The 26,527-nt window shown below is 44.2% G+C and overlaps 1 protein-coding gene across 1 annotated transcript in view; it reads left to right on the top strand.

Moving 5' to 3' along the window:
* Positions 1 to 26,527, top strand: part of GAD2 (glutamate decarboxylase 2) — a 67,165-nt gene that overhangs the window by 16,506 nt on the left and 24,132 nt on the right. The window contains exons 8-11 of the mRNA XM_061436047.1: positions 11,590 to 11,669; positions 21,349 to 21,403; positions 23,070 to 23,186; positions 24,718 to 24,782. Of these exons, the coding sequence (XP_061292031.1) occupies positions 11,590 to 11,669; positions 21,349 to 21,403; positions 23,070 to 23,186; positions 24,718 to 24,782 (317 nt within the window). The remainder of the gene's footprint in view (positions 1 to 11,589; positions 11,670 to 21,348; positions 21,404 to 23,069; positions 23,187 to 24,717; positions 24,783 to 26,527) is intronic.

The raw sequence follows: 26,527 nt of genomic DNA on the forward strand, positions 1-26,527 counted from the left end.
GGTTGTTCTCAGCATTTTTTTTTTTTAAATGAAGAGGATATAGTTAGCTAGAGAGATAGGGCCAGGATTAAATAAATTTCCTGACTCCCAGACCAGTGAGGGCCCTGCCCAAACCACCAGCATAGAAACTAGATTAAAAAATACAACAACAGTTTTATAAACTACAGCTCATCAATTGCTTTACATTTTATACCTTCCCAAGTCAGATTTCCACCAAGAACTTTTTTCTTAACATGCTGTTACTGCTGCTGCCAAGTCACTTCAGTCATGTCCGACTCTGTGTGACCCCATAGACAGCAGCCCACCAGGCTCCCCCGTCCCTGGGATTCTCCAGGCAAGAACACTGGAGTGGGTTGCCATTTCCTCCTCCAGTGCATGAAAGTGAAAAGTGAAAGTGAAGTCGCTCAGTCATGTCCGACCCTCAGCGACCCCATGGACTGCAGCCTTCCAGGCTCCTCCGTCCATGGGATTTTCCAGGCAGAAGTACTGGAGTGGGGTGCCATTCCCTTCTTAACATGAGGCGATGCTAAACTGTTTCTTCTCCATCCCTCCCCAGCCTAAAATATCTTTCATAATACCCATCGGTTGGGCTGGAAGGGACTTTTAGAGCTTGATTTAAAGAACTCCAGTGTCTCCTGGAGCACTTGATCCAAACTGTTCTGGACATTTGTTGTTGTTCAGTTGCTAAGTTGTGTCTGACTCTTTGTGATCCCATAACTGCAGCAAGCCATGCTTCCTGTCCTTCGCTGTCTCCCAGAGTTTGCTCAAACTCATGCTCAGATGGTAAAGAGTCTGCCTGCAAGGCAGGAGTCCTGGGTTCGATCCCTCAGTCGGGAAGGTCCCCTGGAGAAGGGAATGGCTACCCACTCCAGTATTCTTGCCTGGAGAATTCCATGGATAGAGGAGCCTGGTAAGAGTTGGACCCAACTGAGAGAATAACACTTTGACATTCTGGACATATGAGCCCTTAAAAGTGAGTCCTGCCCTTGAAGCTTCAAGTTAAGGGGTAGCATGTCTAGCTGACTCTGGGCTCCAGACCTCAGGGCCATTCCATCCATTCATCCTTTTGTACTGCTCCTTCCAACTTCAGGCCATGCCAGATCTTTCCTTAGTCTTAATGGATTTTGCAATCACTGTCTCAACCAGCTCCAGAAATAGACCTTCACAGGCTGAATAAAGAAAATTACCAAATCAGGTCTCAGCATACCCTTTCCACAAGCTAGTTTCCATCTCTGCATGGAGGTTTCTTTCCTGAATCCTTTGACCTGCAGGGAGACTGGAAGGGGTGTGGGGCGGGGTGCTGTGTGGGTCAGGTGGGGAAAGGAGTGGCCAGTGGCTGAGGCATGAACTGCCTCCATTATTGTCTCTTGTTATGCTCCTAGAGAATTCCCAAGTCACAGGACTTTGGGAGAATGAAATGAGAGTCAAACACTTTCATCAGTGCCTGGGATATAAGAAGTGAAGTCACTCAGTCATGTCCGACTCTTTGCGATGTGACCCCATGGACTGTACCCCACCAGGCTCCTCCATCCATGGAATTTTCTAGGCAAGAGTACTGGAGTGGATTGCCATTTCCTTCTCCAGGGGATCTTCCTGACCCAGGGATCGAACCTGGGTCTCCTGCATTGCGGGCAGACGCTTTACCATCTGAGCCACCAGGGAATCCCAATGGGATGTAGGAAGCTCTACATAAATATTCGGTTCATTTCAGTCGCTCAGTCATGTCCAACTCTTTGCGACCCCATGAATTGCAGCCCGCCAGGCCTTCCTGTCCATCACCAACTCCCAGAGTTCACTCAAACTCACGTCCATCGAGTTGGTGATACCATCCAGCCATCTCATCCTCTGTCGTCCGCTTCTCCTCCTGCCCCCAATCCCTCCCAGCATCAGAGTCTTTTCCAATAAGTCAACTCTTTGCATGAGGTGGCCAAAGTACTGGAGTTTCAGCTTTAGCATCATTCCTTCCAAAGAAATCCCAGGGCTGATCTCCTTCAGAATGGACTGGTTGGATCTCCTTGCAGTCCAGGGGACTCTCAAGAGTCTTCTCCAACACCACAGTTCAAAAGCATCAATTCTTCGGCGCTCAGCTTTCTTCACAGTCCAACTCTCACATCCATACATGACCACAGGAAAAACCATAGCCTTGACTAGACAAACCTTTGTTGGCAAAGTAATGTCTCTGCTTTTCAATATGCTATCTAGGTTGGCCATAACATAAATATAGGTAACTTGAAAAAAACCACCAGCACCTTGTTTTATGGATGAAGAAGTCAGGCCCCAGAGATGGAAGATATTTTTCCCAAGCTTTCACACCCAGGCAATGGCAGCATCTGCTCTAGAGCCTCAGTTTTCTAACAATTCTAGCACTGTGCTTTCGGCTCCTAGGCTGGCTGACCAGAGAGCCACACTAGCTGGCTGTTCTACATTCACTGGAAGCAGCTTTCATCAAATCCTATTTTCTTCATGTTGGTTATTCTGACGTTAATATAATTTCCTGATCTATTGAACTGACCTGGTTACTGTCCTTTCTTCTGTTCTGAGCAGGGAGTTGATAACTGGACATGGTTAGTGCCATAGAGATGAAAATAGTGTTGAGAAACTGCCATCCTCCAGCATCCAGAGAGAAACTTCACATGTTCATAAGGCAGAGGGTCGTCTGTTGTTTTCTAGAAGACACTCCACTCCCTCTCTGCCACGTTCTGCAAAGCTACCCATCACTTCTCTGGCCACAAAAACAGACTAGAACTTTCCCTAGCTGATGAGGAGGGCAAGCTGGTTTTGTTTGTTCAAAACGAACTGTTCTTGAAATTCACCTAACATTAAAGCAAACAAATAGTATGGCGATAAATCACTGAGTTGAAACGAGATAGTGTTAAGTTATGAGTTGGGAGTTCCAAGATTATTTTTCTCTGAAATATAGAATCACAAAATTGGAAATGATCTTAAAGATTATCTGGTTCAGTATTCATCCTTTGCTGGAATCTCATCAAACTCAGTGACAGAAGAGCCCAGAAAAAATTAACCTGATGAATTTTAGGTCCTTTCTTGAAAGCAGGTTTAGAGGGAACCTAAGATCACAGCTTGGTAATTCATCTCTCTCTCTCTAAATCTTTTGAAAGTCCCAACCATGAGCTTGATTCCAGATTCCTCTTATTTCCTCATGTGACATAAGCTCTTCCAGAAATAGCTTCAATGAAGCAGCATAATCACATCTAGGAAAAATGTTCCTTATAATCACAGCAGACGCTGAGATCTTTCAGATAAATCACCATAACTAACTCATTGCACTTGTCACATGCCAGGTCCAGGGCGGGTCGGCGTCTCCTGGAATCATCACCGGTGTTCTGCTGAGACGCCTCATGACCTCAGCCCACTTCCATGGGGGTGATGATTCTCATAATTGCTTTAGAAAGATGATTTTCAGATAGCAATACTTTTTGAGAGAGTTTCAATGACAATAGATGTCTTTTGTGTTAAAAAATGAATGGTGTATTGAAGTAATTGTTTGGCTCTGTAAAATTCAATTTAAATTTTAGAAAGAATGTAATTCTAAATTATTCAATGTGTATGAATAATAAGGCTATAACAACTTCTTGTTGATAATGAACTATCCATATGTTCCTTAACAACTTATTCTTTTAATCTAATAATAATGGAAGTCCTCTAACAAAAGTAATGATAAGTTCTAGAAAATAAAGAATTGGGGAAATATAAAAGCAAAACCAAAATATGAATGGTGACCTAGGCAGCTTGGAAAAAGCTCCCATGTTATGCTCTTCATTAGGCAGAAACACTAACTGACCTTTCAGTATGTGAACTAGTGAACCAAATTCAGGTCACTCGGCACCCCCTGCTCCACCTCTGTGCTCCTCCCTCCTTTTCCTCATAGGGTGCTTGTCACCCCTGTGCCATCTTCTCTTCTACCCAATCCCCTCAAAACCTCCTCTTCAGAAAGAACCTGAGAGTCATGTCAGTTCAGTTCAGTCACTTAATCATGTCCAACTCTTTGCAACCCCATGGACTGCAGCATGCCAGGCTTCCCTGTCCATCATGTAAATGATTGTAAAATCTAAGTGTTGCCTCTCATGGGGACATTTTCACTGCAATAGGAGAGGCAGAATGAGGCAGAAAAGCAGAAATCCAGCCATTGGGCATTGAGATGTTTTCTTTATTCCTTCCTCTACTCACTCAGTGCTGCTGGATGCCAGACACTGGGGAGACAGGGGTGAACAGAACAGACCCAGTGTCGGCTCTCAAGGAGCCAGCATTGCGCTGTCAGAGAGGAGAAGAGGATGGTGACCCCTCCCGGTGCCCCTGAGTCACATTCCTTATCTGATGGGTGACTCTCCCTTGCTCCAAGTGCCAGGTCAGGAGTCACTGGATAGACCTGTTTTTCTTCAGGTTAGTAGATAAAGCTCATAAGCTTTGGGGTGGACTAGAAATGATGACAGGGCCTGCTCTGCCCCTCCCAGGAGATTACTTAGTTCATTTCTTCCTCATCTGTAAAATGAAGATTACAATACCCAGTTCATGTAGTTGTTGGGAAGACGAGATGGGCTAATACAGTGCCTGGCTTTTAGTAAACACTCCACCAATGTCAACCAACACTGCTCTTGTAACCAAGCACCCACTGATGTCCCTATAGGTAGAGAGCTGAGCGCCTCGGGTCAGTTATTTTCTTAAGATGGATAATGGCACCTCCCCCAAAACACTTCCCTGGTGGCTTAGATGGTAAAGAATCTGCCTGCAATGTGGGAGACCTCGGTTCAATCCCAGGGTTGGGAAAATACCCTGGAGAAGGGAATGGCAACTCACTCTAGTATTCTTGTCTGGAGAATCCAAGACAGAGGATCCTGGAGGGCTATGGTCCATGGCGTTAAAGAGTCAGACATGACTGAGTGACTAACACTTTTACTTTCCCCCCAAACACCCAAGCAGTACTCAAGTAGTCACAGCTTTGAGATAGTTTGGATTCTCTGTTGTTGCTTGTATGATTTGGGGAGGTTTTTGTTTTTTTTTTTCCCACATGCTCCAATTTGGCATATGCTTATTTTATAACGTAAAGTGAATTGACATTAGTTTTGTTTGAAGGTTTTGAAATTCTGCTCAAGTTACTCAGGGATATCTCAGGGTGGTATTACATTAGGTGATAGGCTGGAGAATTGGAAGGACCACAATTTTGTGAGCATCTATCAATGCTGGGCGACCTGTGGGCCCTTCCCATTCAATACCTATGCTTCTCACACCAGCCCTCAAGGTAAGAATTCATCCTTGCAGCCGAACAAATGATGACTCAATGAGAGAGTAACTTACCTAACTAGAGCCAGGTCGTTTTATCTCAAGGAACTGCTTTCTTTTTTTTTTCTTTAATTTTTTTTATTGAAGTATAGTTGATTTGCAGTTATATAGTTGTTGTGTTAATTTCTGCTATACAGAAAAGCAGTTCAGTTATACACATATATACATTGTTTTTCATTTCCTTTTCCATTATGGTTTATCACAGGATATTGAATAGTTCCCTGTGCTACACAGTAGAACCTGTTGTTTATCCATTCCTATATATTATCATTTACATCTACCAATTCCAAGCTTCCAATCCATCCCGCCCCACCTTTTTTCTGTGTCTGTGAATCTGTTTCTGTTTCATAGATAACTTCACTTGTGTCATATTTTCGATTCCACATATAAGGGATATCATATGGTATTTGTCTTTCTCTGTCTGACTTACTTCACTTAGTATGATAATCTCTAGTTTCATCCATGTTGCTGCAAATGGCATTATTTCATTCTTTTTTATGGCTAATGTTCTGTTATATACATATGTACCACATCTTCTTTATCCATTCATCTGTTGATGGACATTTAGGTTCTTTCCATGCCAGATGACCTCTTTTCATTACACATTTTCATTCCACTCTTCTCAGGATCCTAAAATCAGGGAAATAATTGCTTTCATGTGGCTGGATACATGCTTGGTGCTGGTGTTCACGTTTGTCACCACACACCACCGTTGGGTCTACTTAATCCTGGTACACGCCATTCATTTCTTTTAAAACATACTTAAGGGCACAGACTCGCAGTGGGGTAACCTTATAGCTTTGAGTGCAAATAATAAGGTGGCAGCTGTACAGAAATGCCTCGTGTGCAGATCATGTCACCTCTGACTCACATGGAGTCTCTAAGAACATGGTGGGAGATCCCCTCCCCTCCACCAAATTGTGATAATCAGAAACCAGTGAGCTTGTACTCTGGGCTCCCACAGTACAAGCTCATTTGTCCATCAGATGCTTTCCAAAACTGGGTGCTCTTTTAGTCCATTTGATGAGCAGAAGCAGGAGCAAGAGCGACCAGCTTGTCTGAGATGGTATAGGAGGCAAACGAGGGGGGTCAGAAAGGGGTGTGGAGTAGCAGGAGGACAGGGAAGGACTGCTGGTTCACTGACTGGCGGTGGGGGCAGGGGCTTCAGGGCAAGAGGAAGGGCTGAAGGAGCAGATTCCAGCTCAGTCATAGGCTAGGCTGGGCTTCAAGGTTTCCTTGCTGGGCATCTGTGATGTGTAAGGATGCATAATTCATCCACCTCTGTTCTGTGTGCCTACACACACACACACGCACACAGACCCCATTCACTCCTCTCACAAATGGAAAGGCTATATTGGTAATAAAGGATCAAATCCAAGGATGACTGGTAGACCTTCCAGCTGAGAGATAAAGCTCTCTCTAGATACCTGCTTCCCAAGCTCCTCAGCCTTCAGGATGCTGTGCTCTGCTCTGGTTTATCAACAAGGGGTTCTGTTCAACATGGTGCCAAGGAGTAAAGATGTTTCTTTTGGTATTCTCACAGGCTCAGGGCATCCTTCCATTTAAGCTGTCCTTACTGTTTCTTCCTCACTAGGTAGTCTCTTTTTTTTTCCCTCTCAAGTTCCTTCTCTCTTAGGTCACTGGTTATTTGTGGATGATGTTGTTGTTGTTTAGTGCAAAGTCATATCTCTTTTGCAACCCCATGGGCTGTAGCATGCTAGGCTCCTCTGTCCATGGGATTTCCCAGGCAAGAATCCTGGAGTGGGTTGCCATTTTTCCTTCTCCTGGGATCTTCCCAACCCAGGGATGTAACTTGTGTCTCCTGCGTTGGCAGGTGGATTCTTTACCCCTGAGTCACCAGGAAAGTCCCCTATTTGTAGATAGCATTTAGCTATTTCCCTGTTCCCTCTCCTGAAAACGGAAGTGGACTTAGTGTTTGGTACCCAACTTTCTTTTTCATGCCTTTGTTCCCTCTCTTGAAGCTTCCTATTTCGGTGTGTGTTTTTCCTTTAAATGTGTGGCATTCGGTACAGTGATCAATGATCCTCGGTAATTGCCCCTCACTTGAGAATCCCCATTCTTCCTCATTAAAGACCAGACAAGGCTACTTCCTCTCATTGACCGGTGCATCAGATCTCTTATTTATCCTCAGTGTGCCATTTAGCTGTTTAGTGCTGTCCAAGTTCAGGAGAGGAAAAAAAACCCAGAAACCAGTGAATCAGTGATGGTATACGTTTATGGTGCTACTACTAAGTCGTGTCGGACTCTTTGTGACCCCATGGATTGTAGTCCACCAGGCTTCCTAGTCCATGGGTTTTCCCAGGCAAGAATGCTGGGGTGGATTGCCCTTTCCTTCTCCAGGGGATCTTCCCAACCCAGGGGTAGAACCCGCATTTTCTGCACTGGCAAGCAGTTCTTCACCAGTGAGTCACTTGGGAAACCCAGAAGTCTATTGTACACACACCAATAAGACACCTTGCAAAGCACGAGCAACGAGGCTCAGAGATGGTTGTTACAGAGCAGCTTATATAATGTGGAGGCACTGACGGTTGATTCCTCACAGCGCTTGGTTACAATATTAAAATTTTCTGAAGTGAAAGGGAGTTGGTTCACGGTTCCCACCTATAAATGGGGGAAAGTGAAAAGTGAAAGTCACTCAGTCATGCCCGACTCTTTGCGACCCCATGGGCTGTAGCCTGCCAGGCTCCTCTGTCTATTGAATTCTCCAGGCCAGAATACTGGAGTGGGTAGCCTTTCTCTTCTCCAGGGGATCTTTCCAATCCAGGATCAAACCCAGGTCTCTCACATTGCCTGTGGATTCTTCACCATCTGAGCCACCAGGGAAGCCCAAAGAATAGTGGAGTGGGTAGCCGTTCCCTTCTCCAGTGGCTTTCCTGACCCAGGAACCGAACTGGGGTCTCCTGCATTGCAGGCAGATTCTTTACCAGCTGAGCTACCAGGGAAGCCCCTATAAATGGGGAGAATGATTTAAGTCTCATGATTTTCAGAGGCATCCTTGAAAAGAGACCCGTCAAGTGAGCCTCACTTGTCTTGCAAAATCAGATAAATTGAGCTTTGCTTGTCTGACTACCCTGGTTTTGTCTGCTCAGGGAATTTTCAAGTCTCTGTTTGTGTTGGGTTTTAACAGTGCTTACAAGCTCATTCACTGAGGGGCTTAATTTGGGGTGTGTGTGCTTGCTCAGCAGGGCAGCTGGCACCTCCATTTTGTGCCTCCTTGGTAGGAACAGACTTAGTGCCATTTTCCCCTGGGTGTCTTCTTTGGGGGTCACCCAGGGATCCAGTAACTACGTAAGAGAGAACATTCCTTTTCTTTTCTTTTTTTGGTGGGGAAGCCGTGCTTCTTTCCAAATACAACGAAACTTTCTTAGTTCCCAGGTATCTTGGTAATGGTTGTCCACGTTGTCTTCCCGAGCTTGTAAAATTAACTAGGGACTCCTCATCACTACTCTTAACTGCACTGGGCTTTTTAAAACTCCTCTATTCAACACCTCATTTATTGGTTTCTAGTATTTGCTGCTGTTATAAATGTGATTTCTTCTTGCTTATTAGCCACACCCCCTAGAAGTATGTGTGTTAGCAGTTCCTAGGCTGCACATTTGAGAATTCGGAGAAGTCCAAAGCATACATTGGAGGAGAACACACTCTGGAGCCATCAATTAAAATTCAAGGCAGCCACCCTTTGCAGATGTAAATTGAGGAAACAGCTCTCCTTTTGGACAGCTTAATGACCTGTATTTAATAGTAGGAGGCTGCTCGCAGATGCAGTACAGCTGGGCAAAGTTGGATCCTTGCTGCTCTTCAGAATGCACAGTGATTACAGCCATTGAAATGATTCAGATTCTTAGCCAGAATCCATAACCAAAATCACAAAGATTCCGCTCATCAGGGTGGCCTTTCCACTTGCACTGTTTGCCCAAGCCAGTGACTGATGCCTCCATCCTGATAACACCCTGGGCTGGATGGTCGTCTCCACCACAGATAGACCCTCCAATGAGATTGGGATGAAAGAGTGCTGGGTTTCAGGCCAACTTCTCTTCTTTGACGGCACATAATTTCACTGGACTTGAAAAAAAGTGAATGTAATCTGAGTAGCAAAATGTAAGTCTGGGAGCCATACAATACACAGCTGCTGGAGGCAGTGGCTGTGTTCTGATGCCTTGTGTGTGAGATCGGCATGGATTACTGTGTGTTGTTTACTCATTCAGTCATGTCCAGTTCTTTTGCAACTCCATGGACTATAGCCCTCCAGGCTCCTCTGTCCATGGGATTTTTCAGGCAAGAATACTAGAATGGGTTGCCATTTCATTCCTAGAGGATCTTCCTAACCTAGGGATTGAACCTGTGTCTCTGGCTTGGCAGGTGGATTCTTTACCACTAAACCACCTAGCAGGTTTTTTTTTTTTTTTTTTAATAATTTCCAGGATCTTGTTATCTTCATGCAAAAGCCCAGGTGAATTCAACAACAACAAAATCCAAACAGTCCCCTTCAAAAATGGGCAAAGAGCCTGTATAGACATTTCTCCAAAGAAATGTACCAATGGCCAGTAAGTCCATGAAATGATGTTTGACATGACTAATGATGAGGTAAATAAGAAGCAAAATCATAATGAAGTATCACCCCACACCTATCAGAATGACTGTTAACAGAAAACAGAAAACAACAACCATTGCCAAGGGTGTGGAGACTCGAACTGTTGTGCACTGCCAGTGAGAAAGGAAAATGCTGCTGCTAAGGAAACAGTATGGCAGCTCCTCAGAAGCAGAATTACCTTATGATCCAGCATTTCCACTTCTGGGTATATACCCAAAAGAATGAAAAGCAAAACTCAAGGAGATAATTGTCCATCCATGTTCATAGCAGCATTATTCACAAGACCAAAGGGTGGAAGCAACCCAAGTGTTTATTGACAGATGAATGAAAAACTAAAGTGTTGTGTGTACATAAGATAAATATGCAACGTGCACTCAGTTGCTCATTCGTGTCTGACTCTTTGTGGCCCTGTGGACTGTAGCCCACCAGGTTCCTCTGTCCATGGGACTTTCCATGCAAGAGTATTGGAGCGGGTTGTCATTTCCTACCCCAGGAGATCTTCCCAACCCAGGGATCAAACCCGCATCTCTTGCTCTTCTTGTATTGGAGGCAGATTCTTCACCACTGCGCCACCTTGGAAGTCCAAAATGAATGTGATTTGACATTAAAAAGGGAGGAAATTCTGACACATGCTACAACATGGATGAACCTTGAGGCTATTATGCTAATGAAATAAGCCAGTCACACACAAAAAATAATTACCCTATGGTTCCGCTGACATGAGGTATTAAAGTAGTCAAATTCATCAAGATAGAAAGTAGAATGGTAAGAGCAAGCCCTCCAGGAGACTGTGACATATCCCGAAGTTTGGGAACCACTGCTTGAGAGAAGGGTGGACCATCCAGCATGAAGGAGCCTCTGTTCTCCTGTGCTGTGCGTGTTCAGGTCAAGTTGAGTGCTTCTCGCTAAGGGGGTTCCATTGGCAAATAAATGTAAGAAACATAGCAAAACAGATCTACCTTGGATATCTGCTGCGTGTGTTTTCCTATTAAAGGCTCTGACAAGTCCTATACTAGGGAGATTTAATTCATCTTGTTTAACCGGAAAAAGTGAAAAGTGGAAGTGTTAAAGTCGCTCAGTTGTATCCAGTTCTTTGTGACGCTGTGGATTATAGCCTGCCAGGTTCCTCTGTCCATGGGATTTTTCAGGCAAGAATACTGGAGTGGGTTGCCATGCCCTTCTCCAGGGGATCTTCCTGACCCAGGGATGAACTTGGGTCCCCTGCATTGCAGGCAGATTCTTTACCATCTGAGCCAGCCACCAGGGATGCTTCCACAAATTCTTGAATGAAGAATACATTATCACTGTGGTGATACCTGATAGTCTTTTTGCTAGGAGTCTTCAAAAAATGGGGAGCTGCTGTTTAATGGATACAGAGTGTCAGTCTTTACAAGATGATAAAGAGCTCAGGAGATAGATGGTAGTGATGGTTGCTCAACAATGTGAATATATTTAATGCCATTGGCCTAGAGACTTAAAATGGTTAAGATGATAAATTTCATGTTATGTGCCTTTCACCACAATTAAAAAAAATAAAAGGTTAAATGAAGGATTCCATCTTTTCTCAGCAATTCAGGCTTTGGAGGGACATGTCAGAAATAAAAGGAAAAAAGAAAACAGCCAAGGAAAAGGATCTTGACTTTATTTTCAACTAATTACAAACGTGGTTTCTTTTACAGAGCCATTTTTCTCTCAAGAAGGGAGCTGCAGCCTTGGGCATTGGAACAGACAGTGTGATTCTGATTAAATGTGATGAAAGGTGAGCATGAATCTGCAACCCTTGTTGGTTAGCAGTTTGCAGTTTGTATACATACGCCTTAAAAGTCTGAAAACAGGTGATGACCTGTAGGGCACAAACCTGCCTCCTTGCCAGCTGCTGATCTTCGCTGTTTCTTTTCCCCTCTTGCTTGGAGTCCTGGGACGTGGTTCCTCAATGACGCAGAGGCATTCACAGGCTTTTACTGAATCCATACCTTTGCTGAATCAACCAGAATTTTCTGCACCGAGAAGGTGCAGAAGGACATTTATCATCTGGGCACTTAAGCAGCAGCCAACGGGTTGAGAACTGATCTATGGAGGTGTCATTCCTCCAGGCACCACAGATTGTGTGAACTTGATGGAGTGATTACAGGAGGGGGACAGTTTAGGGAGCAGAAGGTAAATAATACCTCCAGCAACTCATCAGCTCAGAGCCTGAGCCAAAGAGGTCTCTTAGGAAAACTCCCTGTCTTAATCTGGTACCCAAATTTCATAGGTAATCTGGATAAAGGTGAGGTTAAAATGTAAGAAAAATAAATTTAGTCTTAAAAGGATTGAATAAGAAATTCCACTAAATTAAAAGGAAGCCACTCAATTCACCATTTGTTTATTCATATGAATTTATTAGAGAGATATTTATGATCACTTACCATGTCACTAGGTTCTAGAAAAGCATAAGGCATAATCCTAGTTCCCTGGCTGTATATGACCCAAGTAGGGAGACGGCCTGTGGGCAGAAGGAGGGTGGGGTGACCTGGGGAGGAGCAGTGGAGATGAAGCGCTGGAATTGACGGGAATTACTGACTGACCCGGGGGAGGGTGTGTGCAAGTTGACAGGTGAGAGGAGAGGGAACACCAGGCTTCCCAGCTAAGTCCATGCGGTGCTATTCTCTAAGCCAGGAACCATCCCCCCACCACCCCGAAGTGGAGATACTGAGTTCGTAGAGCTTATGAGACGTCCAAGTGAGGGTGTCAGGGTATCCAACAGAAGCATCAGCCTGGAGGTCAGAAGATGTGTGATGGGAGCTGTGCAGAGTGGGCCTGGGCGAGAGTCAGGGGAACCCATGTGTCAGGGACATGCAGAGCGGAGCAGCTGCCATGCAGACTGAGGAGGGCCAGCCAGAGCTGTTGGAGGAGAATCAGGACCCAGGGCTGTGAGAGTGTTTCTAGAAGTGGTTGAAAGCTGAAAGGATTAGTCGCTCAGTCGTGTCCAACTCATTGTGACCCCATGGACTGTAGCCCACCAGGCTCTGCTGTCTATGGAGTTCTCCAGGCAAGAATACTGGAGTGGGTTGCCGTTTCCTTCTCCAGGGGATCTTCCCGACCCAGGGACTGAACCTAGGTCTCCTGTATTGTACACAGATTACCGTTTGAGCCACCAGGGAAGCCTGTGGAGTGGGTGCAGCATCAGATGCCAGCAATAGATGAAATGAGGGTCAACAGCTGCCTCTCAGCTTTCCTTATAAGAAGGTGGCTGATGAGTTTGGCAGGAGCAGTTTCAATAGAGGGTTGAGACTGGAAGGCAGTTTGCAGTGGGTTCAAGGGTAAGCAGAGAGGAGGAAATGGAGAAAAAAGCCAGATGTTTCCAGAGGTTGAGCCATGAAGGGGAGGAAGCAGGGTGGAAGCTGGACAGAGTCCAGCGTGGTGTGGTTTGGGTTGTTTTGAGGAAGGGGGCTTAAAGAAAAGAAAGTGTGAAAGAAAATGGAAGTCGCTCAGTTGTGCCTGACTCTTTGCGACCCCATGGACTGTAGCCCGCCAGGCTCCTCTGTCCATGGGATTCTCCAGGCAAAAGTACTGGAGTGGTTTGCCATTCCCTTCTCCAGGGGATCTTCCTGACCCAGGGATTGAACCCAGATCTCCCACATTGCGGGCAGATTCTTTACTGTTTGAGCTACCCAGGAAGCCCAAGGGGGCTTAAGACATATTTAACTGCGCAGGGAAGAGTCTGCTAGAGATGAAGCGTGAATTATATGGGGAAAAAATGGAAAAAATAGCCAAGGTTTAATTTCCTCTGTGAGTTCCTTATTCTTTTGGCTGAAATTATGTAGGAACTGCCTCTGAAGAGCTCACAAGCAATCTGAAATCATCTTACGTTATAAAACAGGAAGGAGACAGAGAGGAGAGAGCAGGAGTAGTGATGGAAGGGCAGGGGAAAGGTTTAGGGAGGAGGGCTGGTGAGGAGGGGAAGGGGCCAGCTGCTAGTGGATTTCAGTTCAGATACCCTCAGCATTAGAAAAGTTCTTAGACATTTACTCATCCAGCTTTTTTTTTAACTTTGTAGTTTTTTGAATAATTTCAACCAAAGAAAAATTGCAACGATAGTAACAAGAACTCTCACATACTCTACACCCAAATTCACCAGTCACTAGCATTCTGATATGCTTGCTTTACCATTCTGTTTCTTTCTGTGGATGGAATTTAATATTAATATTATGTATTGAACATAATGAATATTACAGTATTGTTTAGTTGCTAAAGCATATCCTACGCTTTGCGACCCCATGGACAGTCACCTGCCAGGCTCCTCGCTCCAGTGGGATTTCCCAGGCAAGAATACGGAGTGGGTTGCCATTTCCTTTTCCAGGGGATCTTCCCGACCTAGGGATAAGACCCATGTCTCCTGCATTGGCAGGTGGATTCTTAACCACTGAGCCATCAGGAAATCATTACAATATTATATACATTAATATATGTATATTATAGATATAATTTTTTCTGAATCACTTGAGAATTCCTTGCAGACATCATTTCCCTTTATCCATTAATGTGTCAGTGTGTGTTTTTGTTTGTTTGTTGGCCATGGCGTGCAGCATGTGGGATCTCATTTCCCTGACCAGGGATCGAACCCATGACTCCTTCTGTGGAAGCAGAGTTTTAACAACTGGATCAACAGGGAAGTCTAGTTCAATGTGCATTTTTTTTTATAACAAAGATATTAATTTACCTCATCATAGTCCAGTTACCAAAATCAGGAAACTTGACATTGACGCAGACTAATCTTTAATCTATCCACCCTATTCAGATTTCATCAGTTGTCCCAATCCTATCCTTTCAGTTCAGTTCAGTCACTCAGTTGTGTCCAACTCTTTGCCACCCCAAGGACTGCAGCACGCCAGGCATTGCTGTCCTTCACCATCTCCCGGAGTTTGTGCAAACTCATGTCCATCGAGTCAGTGATGCCATCCAAATATCTCATCCTCTATTGTCCCCTTAGAGCTATTTTTTTTTTTCCTGTGCAGGTTCACAGGTGACACTTAGTTTTCACCTTTTTAGTCCCCTTTAATCTGGAACTTGTCCTCATCCTTCCATTGTTTATCATGACATTGATATTTTGATGAGTGTAGATCATTTATTTTGCAGAATATTTCTTAATTTGGGTTTATTTGACATTTCCTTATGATTAGATTCAGGCAATGCATTTTGGGCAGGAATTCCAGGAAGGTCTCTCCACTGTAAAATGACTGTTCTCTACTTTGCTGCTGCTGCTAAGTCACTTCAGTCATGTCTGACTCTGTGTGACCCCATAGACGGAAGCCCACCAGGCTCCCCCGTCCCTGGGATTCTCCAGGCAAGAACACTGGAGTGGGTTGCCATTTCAGGGGATGCTTTGAGACTATATATAAATACTATGTCCCTCCTAAAACATTCATTCACTAGTTTAGCATCCATTGATGATGCTAAAAGAAGGAAGAATTTCCTTTTTCTCTCTTTTTCCATCTCTCTTGCTCTCTCTCTGTCTGTCTATCTGTCTGTCTCTATTATATGTTATCAGTATGGACGTTCAGGTACTTTTAGAAAATTCTCTCCAGCATTCTCTTCCACTTTCTTTGATTTCTCCATTTCTTGCTCCTCCCTTCAGGGTTCCCTTTAACTTACCTAAATTATTAGTAAATTGCTATTAAACCTCACAGGAAATATGTCTGACCAATATACATGATACCCTGTTGGCCTTGGACCAAAAAAGTCGTCAACCTTTTAGCCCCCTTGTAACACAGTAGTAAGTCTCTTGTAGAGTTGGCCTGTGGAGAAGGCAATGGCACCCCACTCCAGTGCTCTTGCCTGGAAAATCCCATGGACGGAGGAGCCTGGTAGGCTACAGTCCGTGAGGTAGCTAAGAGTCAGACATGACTGAGCAACTTCACTTTCACTTTTCACTTTCATGCATTGGAGAAGGAAATGGCAACCCACTCCAGTGTTCTTGCCTGGAGAATCCCAGGGACGGGGGAGCCTGGTGGGCTGCTGTCTATGGGGTCACACAGAGTTGGACACGACTGAAGTGACTTAGTAGCAGCAGCAGCAGCAGCAGAGTTGACCTGAGGGGCGGAGATCAGGAGTAAGGCACAGTGCAGTGACTGCTTCTAAAACTGGTAGTTCCTTGTCACTGCTGGGGGCTTTTGCTGTTAACAGTGGGTGTAACATTAGGCAATTTCTAATGGAAGGATCACGCATGCGTTCTTCTTCGCACACAAATCTCTGTGAACAGAGCCAAGCTCTCAGCTCTTAGGCTGATAGAATTATTATAGTTCACCAGGGTCAATGAGCAGAGTCACCAAAGACTCAAGCACCCGATTTGTGACCTGCCCAGAGCGTCACACTCCCCAGTAATGGGCTCCTTTGGGTAAGATCGTTTTCCCCTTCACAGCCATGGGAAGATAACCATGAATCTGTATAGCACAGTGTAATCTGTGTCATTTGTTTCTTTCCACAAAGAGAAAATTCTTCCTGCAGATGGCTCTAGCTGGCAGTGTGGGATTTTGCTCAGGCAACTTCATCAAGCTTTCTGACCCAATAGCATCATATGGATTAAAAAATTTTTTTAATTTATTGAGATAACCTTGGTTTATCATAGTTATAAAAATGTCACGTGTACAACATAAGGTTTTGACTTCTGTATACATATGAGAGCATCATATGAATTTTTTAATACTTATTTTTCATGCTTAGGTTTTTTTAACCCATTCTGACACATTTTGCTTTTTAAATTAAAAAAAAAATTTTTTTTATTTGGCCACTCTGCATGGCATGTGGAATCTTAGTTACCCAACCAGGGGGCAAACCTGTGCGCCCTGCAGTGGACGCGTGGAGTCTTAACCACTATATGGCTAGGGAAGTCTCCATCATATACATTTTTAAAAGACTATCAAAATCAAGAATCTCCATGTAAAACTGCCTCATCCAAAGCAGCAGTCTGGTTCAACAGTCCTCCCTTTTAATGGCAGTTTTTTTTCTTAAACACTGGCACCTAACAGAGAATAACACCGCAGAGCATCAGCCACTGTTTCACTGGGTGCTTAGAGGCTGCTGCATACCTAAAGGTAAAAGATACACATTTTGCTATGGAAATACTTCTAAACCAGACATACAGGATGCAACAGCTGCCATCTAAAGCTTCCCTGCATGAAAAGATGCTTGTCTGGAAAAGCTAGGACTGCCAGAGAGCTTCTAATCCTCGGAGGAGCCTGTTGGGGAGTTTGGAGGCTCTCTTCCTCCTCACAGCACGTGGGCAGATGGGGATGCACAAAGTCATGGCCGGACTTCCTTCTGCTAGCTGCCCTACGTCTGTGATGGCTCAAAAGCCTGGGTCCTGTGAAAAGTGCCTGGCTAGTATGTTACACAATTATGGAAATACCTGCCAGGATAAAACTTCCATTTCTAAAGCAACGTTTCTCAACGTGGACCTAGGTCTGCCTGTGCCACAGTCTCCTTGTTAGAAATGCGGATTGCTATGCATGTTTTTTTACTTGTTATTGTTTGTCTCCTCTGTTAGGATGTAAGCCCTGAGAGTAGAAACTGGCCTGTTTACCCTGGTGCCCCAGCACCCCTAATAGCGTTTGGCACATAGTGAGTCTTCAGTAAATATTTGTAGAATGAATTAATTCCAGGGCCCTATCACTGACCTTCTGAATCAAAGTCCCTAAGATCAGGGCCAAGGAATATGCATTTTGAAGACATACATCATGATTTTTATGCATGCGAAATTTTACAAAGTCATCCAATTCTAAGATCACTGAAAAGGTGAAAAGTTTTGTCTACAGAGTCTCCCGTACTAGCTTTCTGATCAGTCACCAAGATAAAGTGAGTATATTAATATTATCCTGGGGTGAAACATTTGCCTTCTAATCACATACCTCCGACAAATGTCCATCTGCCACCTGCAGTGTGCCAGGCTCTGGGTTCCAGGTGGACAAAGCAAATACAGGTTTGAAGGCTGGATGCCTGGAGAAGTCTGGAGCCTATCTGTTAAGGGAAAACCCAGAGCTTTCCACTCTGTGAGAAGCAAACACTTGGACTTGATGACTTGACAAGGCTGTCCCTTCTCCCTGCCTTCGTGTGGAAATGGATACAGTGTATGTTCACTGGGCTTCCCAAGTGGTGCTAGTGGGAAAGGATCCACCTGCCAATGCAGGAGACATAAGAGATGTGTGTTCTATCCATGGGTGGGGAAGATCCCCTGGAGGAGGGCATGGCAACCCACTCCAGTATTCTTGCCTGGAAAATCCCATGGGCAGAGGAGCCTGGTGGGCTACAGTCCATAGGGTCGCAAAGTCAGACATGACTGAAGCGACTTATCATGCCTGCATGCATACGTTCATTACTGCTTTCCTAGCAGGCGTGAATGATACCTCCAATTCTTGAAAGCTAAATGCCATCACAAAGGATTTATCTTATCTTCTTCAAAGACAACAACATTTGCCAAGAGGTTTCCTGTATGTTTGGCCCTTTGAGTTTGTTCTGGAAGCTTGGCATTTACTTTCTCGTTTCAGCCAGGCTTTACCTGATCCTAGGCTGTCACGCAGGCAACTGTCTTATCCTATTTCCTCATTTGAGAAATGAGACAATCATTGAGAAAAAGAGAATGAGGTCTTGGGCCCCTCCCAATTCTGATGTTCCCTATCTGTGACTTTTCTGTGTGATCTTACTGCCAAGGGTTAACAAAATATCTAGATGTGATTAGTGAGCAAATAGCAATTGTCAAGTCAGTCTCCCCAGAACTCTCCAAGGCAGAGGAGGTTAGTCATGGTAGACTAGGTAACATTTGAGACTTGCAAACAGTTTCTGAAAATCTCCTCTCAATTTTATGTTTATCAACAAAAGCACCTTTGCAATTTCAAAGTACTTAAAACTTAGTTTCAAAGGTAAATATAAGACCTGAATTTCCTCTGAAATGTGAACCTTTTGTTTTTATCATGGTGGTGCAAGGTGTTTTGGCATAGAGATCCAAGAGAGTTCGAAAAATCACAACTTTCTTTTTCTTTTCTTTATTGGTGTATAATTGCTTTATAATGTTGTGTTAGTTTCTACTATACAGCAAAGTGAATCAGCTATACATATACATATATCCCGTCTTTGGGGGATTTCCTTCCCATTTAGGTCACCACAGAGCACTGAGTAGAGTTCCCTGTGCTGCACAGTAGGTTGTCACTAGTTATCTGTTTTAAACGTGATATCAATAGTGTATATATGTCGATCCAAATCTCCCCATTCATCCCTGCACTTCCCCGTTGATATCCGTATGTTTGATCTCTATTTCTGTGTCTCTGTTTCCACTTTTTGCAAATAAAATCACAGCTTTCAGGAATGCTCCCAGGCCAAGCTGTGAAGTGTAGGGAGACATGTGGGGTGTGAAGGGCCTTCCAGAACTCTCCACGCCCCCCACCCACCCCTGCCACAAGCCTGCCCCTCCATTCCTTCTGTCCCTCCTTCAGAGGCTTGTCCCACAGAAAGTCCCCAGAGGTGGGCTGCTCAGATTAGAATCACACCCTCAGCACCCAATATACATTTAATGGTCTTTGTTTCACTGCAGTCCAACTGATTAATCACTGGTGATGTGTCCATTGCCGTTGCCAGGTAATTAATTGCATTTTAATGCTTTATTGACCAGGGCATTTTTGCAGAAACTAACACCTATGGCATTCATAGGTCTCTGGTCAGTAGTTTGTTAACTGCCCTTCTTTGGAAAATAGCTTCACAAAACTCAGTGGTTCTCCATGCTTTTTAGAGCAGAGGGACTAACCTCTGCTTTCCATGCCAACCATTATGTAATACCTTCTTTGTCAGCTTGAAATGAAAATTGTGGAAGATACAATGCCCACTATGCCCAAATTACTTTTATAAAATGGAGACAGGTGAGGAAAGTAGTTTAAAATAAAGTAACATGTTTCAGTCAGGAAAGCTTAGGCAAGACAACACTAGAAGCTGTAATGAAGTAGCCTAATGGCTTGCTCTGTATCTAGATCGATATCTACCTAAAATTACAAGGATCCCCACAAAAGACTGTGAGTCTAAGGGCACACTCCAAACCTCACTGACTGTCCCCTCGATGCCGGTAGCATTCCCAGCTGCTTAAGGTGACAACCTCCTTCCCATCACTTATTTTTCCAAGCTGCGTTTTACAAACCTAGATCAGTGACCCCAATGTGAAAAGTTTAGCAGTGTAGAAACCTCAGAAGAGTTCTTTTGGTTCAAAAAAATCGTTCATGCCTCCAGTAACGTACAGGTAGCTACTCTGTCCTTTGCTTGGTTTTTCCCTCCAGAGTCTTGAGGCAGGAATGCCATAATGCATTATAAAAACCTCAACAATCAAAGCTCTCTTTTCTGGAATACTTCCTAAATGCCAAGCACTTTTAAAAATAATTTTTCATCTATTAACTCATATAACCCTTATAACTCCATAAGTAATATTATCGCTAAGGTATGGTCATAATAGGCACAGAGAAATTAAGTGACTTGACTAAGACCACACATCTAGCCACCTCTAACTTCTTGTAGAAATCAACTCCTTTGATTACTATAATAGTAGTGTTTTTTTTTAATTACTAATTTATTTATTTTGGCTGTGCAGGGTCTCCGTTGTTGCACAGGGCTTTCTCTAGCTGCAGAGAGCAGTGGCTACTCTCTAGCTGCAGTGCACGGGCTTCTCATTGCGGTGGCTTCTCTTATTGCAGAGCATCGCTCTAGGCTTGCGGGCTTCAATAGTTGTGGCGCCCGGGCTTAGTTGCCCCAAGGCATTAGGATCTGCCAGGACCAGGGATCGAGCTCATGTTCCTGCATTGGCAGGTGGATTCTTAACCACTGGGCCACTGGAGAAGTCCAATAGCAGGGTTTTATAGTAACTAAAGTACTATGTGTTTCTATTTTAGGAAGGAAAGGATGAAAGGATGGAGATGAAAGGTGCCTGTCTGACATTTGAGCCCATGAGTTCTTGGTCTGCTTTGTGGTTTTAGCTCTCGGAATGTAACTGAGTAGCTTTGGACGTAATATTTTCATTCAGATGTTTCAGAGTGGATTTTCTCTTCTTGGCATTTCATCTCTGTGTGCAATTGCAGGTCTGTTTCTTGGAAGATTTGGAAGACAAATCTTTTTTCTAAATCTGCTTTCAGTGCCAAATGTCTCACTCCAGAACAGGTTTGCTCTAACTAAGGAGATTGCCTATAAAACAGGCTCTGTGCAGAGTGGAGAGACACGTGGACAGCGGGATCGGGCGTCTCCTAAGCACATCAGAAATGACAGTCCAGCATCACTTGAAGGAAATGCCTTTCTTTCTGGAAACAACCAAGGAATGATTCCAATTGGTCCTTATTACCAATCATTTAAGGTTGAACTTTTACCCCCTTGCAACTCTTTGTAAAGGCAACAAAGTAAATTATTCAAAGCAAACATATATTTGCTTCTTCTTTCAGGGGGAAAATGATCCCGTCTGACCTTGAAAGAAGGATCCTTGAAGCCAAACAAAAAGTAAGTTTTTGAAGGGAGTTTTATGCAGCTCATAACAAGCTGAGGGTGTGTATTTCTGTTTCCATCCACTAGAGAAAGTGTTTTTGTTGTATTTGTAAAGAGTAAGTGGACTTTTTCATTCAGTCATTACTATTTCTCTGAGTGATGGGCTTTACTTTGAAAAATTCTAAGTTACTGAGTAAATACCATATACAGTGGTACTAACAGTTCTAGTAACACAGTTACACTAACAGTTCTAGTAACACAATGGTAGTAACAGCTTCCAGTGGACTTGCCTTCCTGTGTGATGAGGATTGGCATTAAACTGGAAAGACTGCATTCACAAATGGAAAATCCCTAGAAGCTAATTTAGTATATGGGAGTTACTGTGTGTGGTTACTTGAAAGGGACAGTTTTCCTGCCAAGACACATACTGAAATGATTGACCCTCCAAACACCTTATTTTTCAGGAAGCCATTTAGTACTTTTTTTTAGAAGTGACACGTTCTGAAGACCTGCTGAAAATTCCTCCAAAGCTCTAGAAAGTCATTTTCATCCCTTCATGATCTGCAGGTTGGAGCTTTTAGTAGATCTCATCTAGAGTTCCCAGTTCAACAACATGACACATGAATTTTATTATTTGGATCTCAGAAATCATTATTTGTTTTCTTAGGCCTTTTCCTCCCCTGCAAAGTGGCAGCAGGATCCTTTCCCCTTATTCTGGTCCTAGAACCACTTGTAACCACATAAAACTTTGCTGCCACCTAAAGACTGACTCTGTAACATCAGGGCCTGTCGTGTCTTTATGGAGAAACTCTTCACCCTATTTGAGGCATTCTTCAGCCATCTTTCAGCAACAGCCTATTATTTCTATCAGCTTTCATTTGGTCTTCCCTGGTGGCTCAGACATTAACGAGTCTGCCTGTGATGCAGGAAACCCGAGTTCCATCCCTGGGTCGGGAAGATCCCCTGGAGAAGGGAATGGCTGCCCACTCCAGTTGCCTGGAGAATTCCGTGGACTGAGAGGCCTGACGGGCTACAGGCCGTGGAGTCACAAAGAGTCGGACACGACTGAGTGACATTCTTTGGCCATTTTTCATCAGCAGCCTATTATTTCTATCAGTTTTCATTTATCCATGGCCAGACAACTTAGATGGGTAAAATCGTGGCTTATTGTTTACTCCCAAGTGAATCCTCTGAGACTCCAAATAAGTTATCTAGGGATTTTTCCAGCGAGGAATAATGGGCTGGTAGGAGTTCCTTCCCTTTGTCCTTTTGTCTGCTCGCTCTATTATGTTCAGAGACCCTGCTATGAAAAAGAAAGACTAGGAAAGTAAGTGGGTGGGTGGGTAGGGGGGAAGGTCAGAAACTCTCCTTAGAATATACCGAAGGTTTGTGGGCACCACCAAGTTTACTCACCCCTGGGTCCAGTGCAGCCTCTTCTGAGAACTGGAGTGCCTGTTCTCATAAGGCAACTGGCAGAGCCAACGGAATGGCCTGAAGAACTCAGATCTGGAGGGCGAACGTCATTCCTACTAGCCTCCAAGTTATCGTCAAAACCCTTCTGGTGGTTCCAAAAAGACAGATGTGTAAGATAGGAGGAGAATGTCCACCTTTTAAAATCAGCTTTTTAAAAGAATCCTTGGATTGCTGGTTTACATTCTTTGGGGCTTTCTCATTTGCACAGGGGTTTGTCCCTTTCCTTGTGAGCGCCACGGCTGGGACCACTGTGTATGGAGCATTTGACCCCCTGTTAGCGGTTGCTGACATTTGCAAAAAGTATAAGATCTGGATGCACGTGGATGTAAGTATTCTAGAGGGACCACCACTGAAATGTTCTCGCACATTTTGCGCCTGGAGCTCATGGAATGAAATGTATTCTATTTTTTTTTTTCACTTTAGGCGTTTATTCCCAGAATGATGATAGATGAGCTTTTAAAGATCGCAGAGACAATGTAGTACATGACTCACACACTACACGACATGCGCTGTAAGCAATCTGAGGCTGATTATGCCTTAACTTCCCCAACAGGATAATATTCTTATTTCTGGGACCAGGACCTGAGCTGAGCACTTAGTTCTTGGTTCATTGGGTCATAATGTCCACAGAGGAACACACACAGTCACACACATGCAAACACACACACACACATACACACAGTCACACACATGCAAACACACACACACACAGTCACACACATGCAAACACACACACACAAAGATACACACAGTCACACACATGCAAACACAAATGCACACAGTCTCATACATGCAAATACACACACACACATACACACAGTCACACACATGCAAACACACATGCACACAGTCTCACACATGCAAATACAGAGTCACGTACACGCAAAGCTTCCTTCCTTATGAGAATGATCGAAAGAGTAAATAGGAATTTCATTTATCTAGGAGGTCCAGTGGATAAAAAATTCAACTCAAGTCAGAAACTAGTATAACTGAGGAGGAAAATAGATTTGACAACTTGCTAGGAAATATGAGTCACCAAATTTCCAATGTATGGTCAGCTAGTAAGATAGGCCGTATATGAGACGTTTTGACTCCACAGTTAGTCACACCAAGAAATAATGGAGAGCACTCATCAAGACATTTTCAAATGAAAACAGATGTCAACTTTTAGAAGGACAAACTAATGGAATTTAAATTTAGACCAACATGACTCAAAGTGTGGCTCAATGATCAGCAACTCTCTGAAAACTGCTAACGACCCATGATGAGATCAGAAATCAATGCCACATCGTCACTAAGCACCATGCTTGGTTCAGCTGATGGGTTTTCCATTGTGAGGCTTTATCAACGAAGGAAGCATAAGTTGCTTTCCATGCCGGTGCAAGAGACTTACGTTGTTGAGTAGACTGGCTTAGGTCATTTTGGCTTTATATTAATAATATGCACTCAGAGTTGTCAGAAAGAGTTTTCCTTGCAATGTGAAAGTTGTTTAAAGGGTTTTAATTTATCATTTTTAGTCTAAACTGTGGAGATATTAGCACTTGTAGTTCTGAAATGATGGGCTTCCATAGGACTAAGCATAGCACTGATGGATTGGGAAGGTTCTTTCTCCTTTTCCTGCAGACTGAGGAAGTGTTTTGCTTCTGACACCCATATAAAAGTGGGGTGGAGCTTGAGACCTTAGAATAGCCCCCCAAGTTAACCTTTGGAAGTCTAGTGCCAATCCCCAAGTTATCTGGGGTTGAGGCTGTAACTTTCACTCCATGCAATGCTTACTGTTTTGAAAGATACCAAACGCTAGAAATCCAGGCAATGAAAAAACACTGCCTTTGCTTTGTATGCCCTTCTTTTTCCAGGCAGCTTGGGGTGGGGGATTACTGATGTCTCGGAAACACAAGTGGAAACTGAGCGGCGTGGAGAGGTACGTACATTTTTCTCCTTAACAATGTACCATGTGAAAGCTATATATGAAAAGCAAATTACACCCAATGTCCAAGAAGTGTTGGTGTACAGGTGAACCCATTCTCTCCGTGCTCATGTGCTTTGCCTTGTGTGGTCATAAATGCATGAGTATTTTGTGTAGACAGCAGAGACATCAGATCCTATCCAAGTGACCCAAGTCATATGTCTCTCAAACACAGAGATCATAGAGATTCCCAACTGGCCTCCATGCTTGACCAGAGTACTCAGGAATGACCTTCCTGGGGTCTCAGAACCAACAACTATCAAAATTGTTAAAAGCTTCATGCAGGCCACTGTTTTCTGTGGGGAGAGAGGTCGCTCTCACTAGAGGACAATAACCACTGCTTTAAAGAAACCAATTAATAATTTTGTGATGCAAAGAAGCACCTTGTAATTTATCAGTGTTGAAAGAGGGGTTTGTGGTTTAACGTGGTCCATTGACTTAAAGTGAAACCTGCTTGTGATAACATCGCCTGATGGCTTCATCTCCATAATGGTTCTTTCTGGTGAGTTCTGATGGCTCCTGCAGTCACCTTTACTTAGGAGACTAAGAAGGAGACCACTGAGAAAAAGCTGCAAAGCACAAAGGAGCTGATATTTGATTAGCATAAAGCCTACTCAGGGCCAAAGGAAAAAGAAAAAGAATCACAGAATGCAGAATTGGTCTCAGGCTTCGGTTCCTGCCCCTATGCAGAGGGAGCTCAGAGTTCCCAGTTCTCCCATCACAACGTGGCAGGTCAAGGATAGCAGGGAGCCTGACATGCCAGGCAACTGAGAAAGCTTGGATTCATCCAGGACTGCCAAATGCCCACTGTGCCCAGCCAAGTAGCCAGGTGTTGTCAAGGGGAAGCTTCCCCCGGCTCTCCCTCTGGACATCTCGGCACAATTTCTGTACCAAGATGAGGAGACTGACAGGGCTTGAAAACATCTGAGCGCACCAATCACACAGGGCAGCCGGGCCAGAACGAATGGACAGGGTGTGCTGTGTGATATCCAGGCCTACCCACACGCAGAGAGCGCATGGGTGGGGAAGGAGGGCGTGGGATGACTGAAGAGTCTGGGGCACCCTGCCTCATGAGCAGAAGGAGGGCTGGAGAAGACTCGAGACAGACCAGCCAAGGACCAGGTCCCCCAGTCTGCTGCCCACATTCTGACTGCAGGTGCCTGTTCAGGTGTAAGTGGGTGAGGATTGGCCTGGCCTCTTCCCAGGGGGAGCCAGCTTTAGGTCTCTGCTTCTGGTTAGTTGATCGGAATTCCTTCTTGTTGTGAAGATCTGCCTGGAACTAGAAGCTAAAGAAGGAGTGAACTAAACAGGAAAAGAGAATGAAGAAAAGAAAACCATCCAGAAGGTGCTTGTTCAGAAGATCGGAACAAAAATTCAGATGACATGCTATCAGAAGAATTGGCCTGTGTACAGAACCTTCTCATCGTTGAGTCCCCTTAAACTGACCAGCACAGAATGTGAGAGGCTGTTTCTATACCTTTTATGCCAGCTGTGGTTCCAAGTGCTGACAGCCAGCCAAGGGTGCCCTCCACCAATGACTACCTGAAAGCTCACTAAATCACATACTCTGGGCTTTGGAAAAATAAACACCCACGCGCCTTTGTACTGAAGACTCTTATTTAAGAGCAAAGCTTAGAACATTCGTTATGGAACACAGAGTCCTCTCTAGTGGCTGGAATTCTTGAAGCGGTGTTGGAAGT

This window comes from Bos javanicus, chromosome 13 (genome assembly GCF_032452875.1).
Source record: "Bos javanicus breed banteng chromosome 13, ARS-OSU_banteng_1.0, whole genome shotgun sequence".
NCBI lineage: Eukaryota > Metazoa > Chordata > Mammalia > Artiodactyla > Bovidae > Bos > Bos javanicus.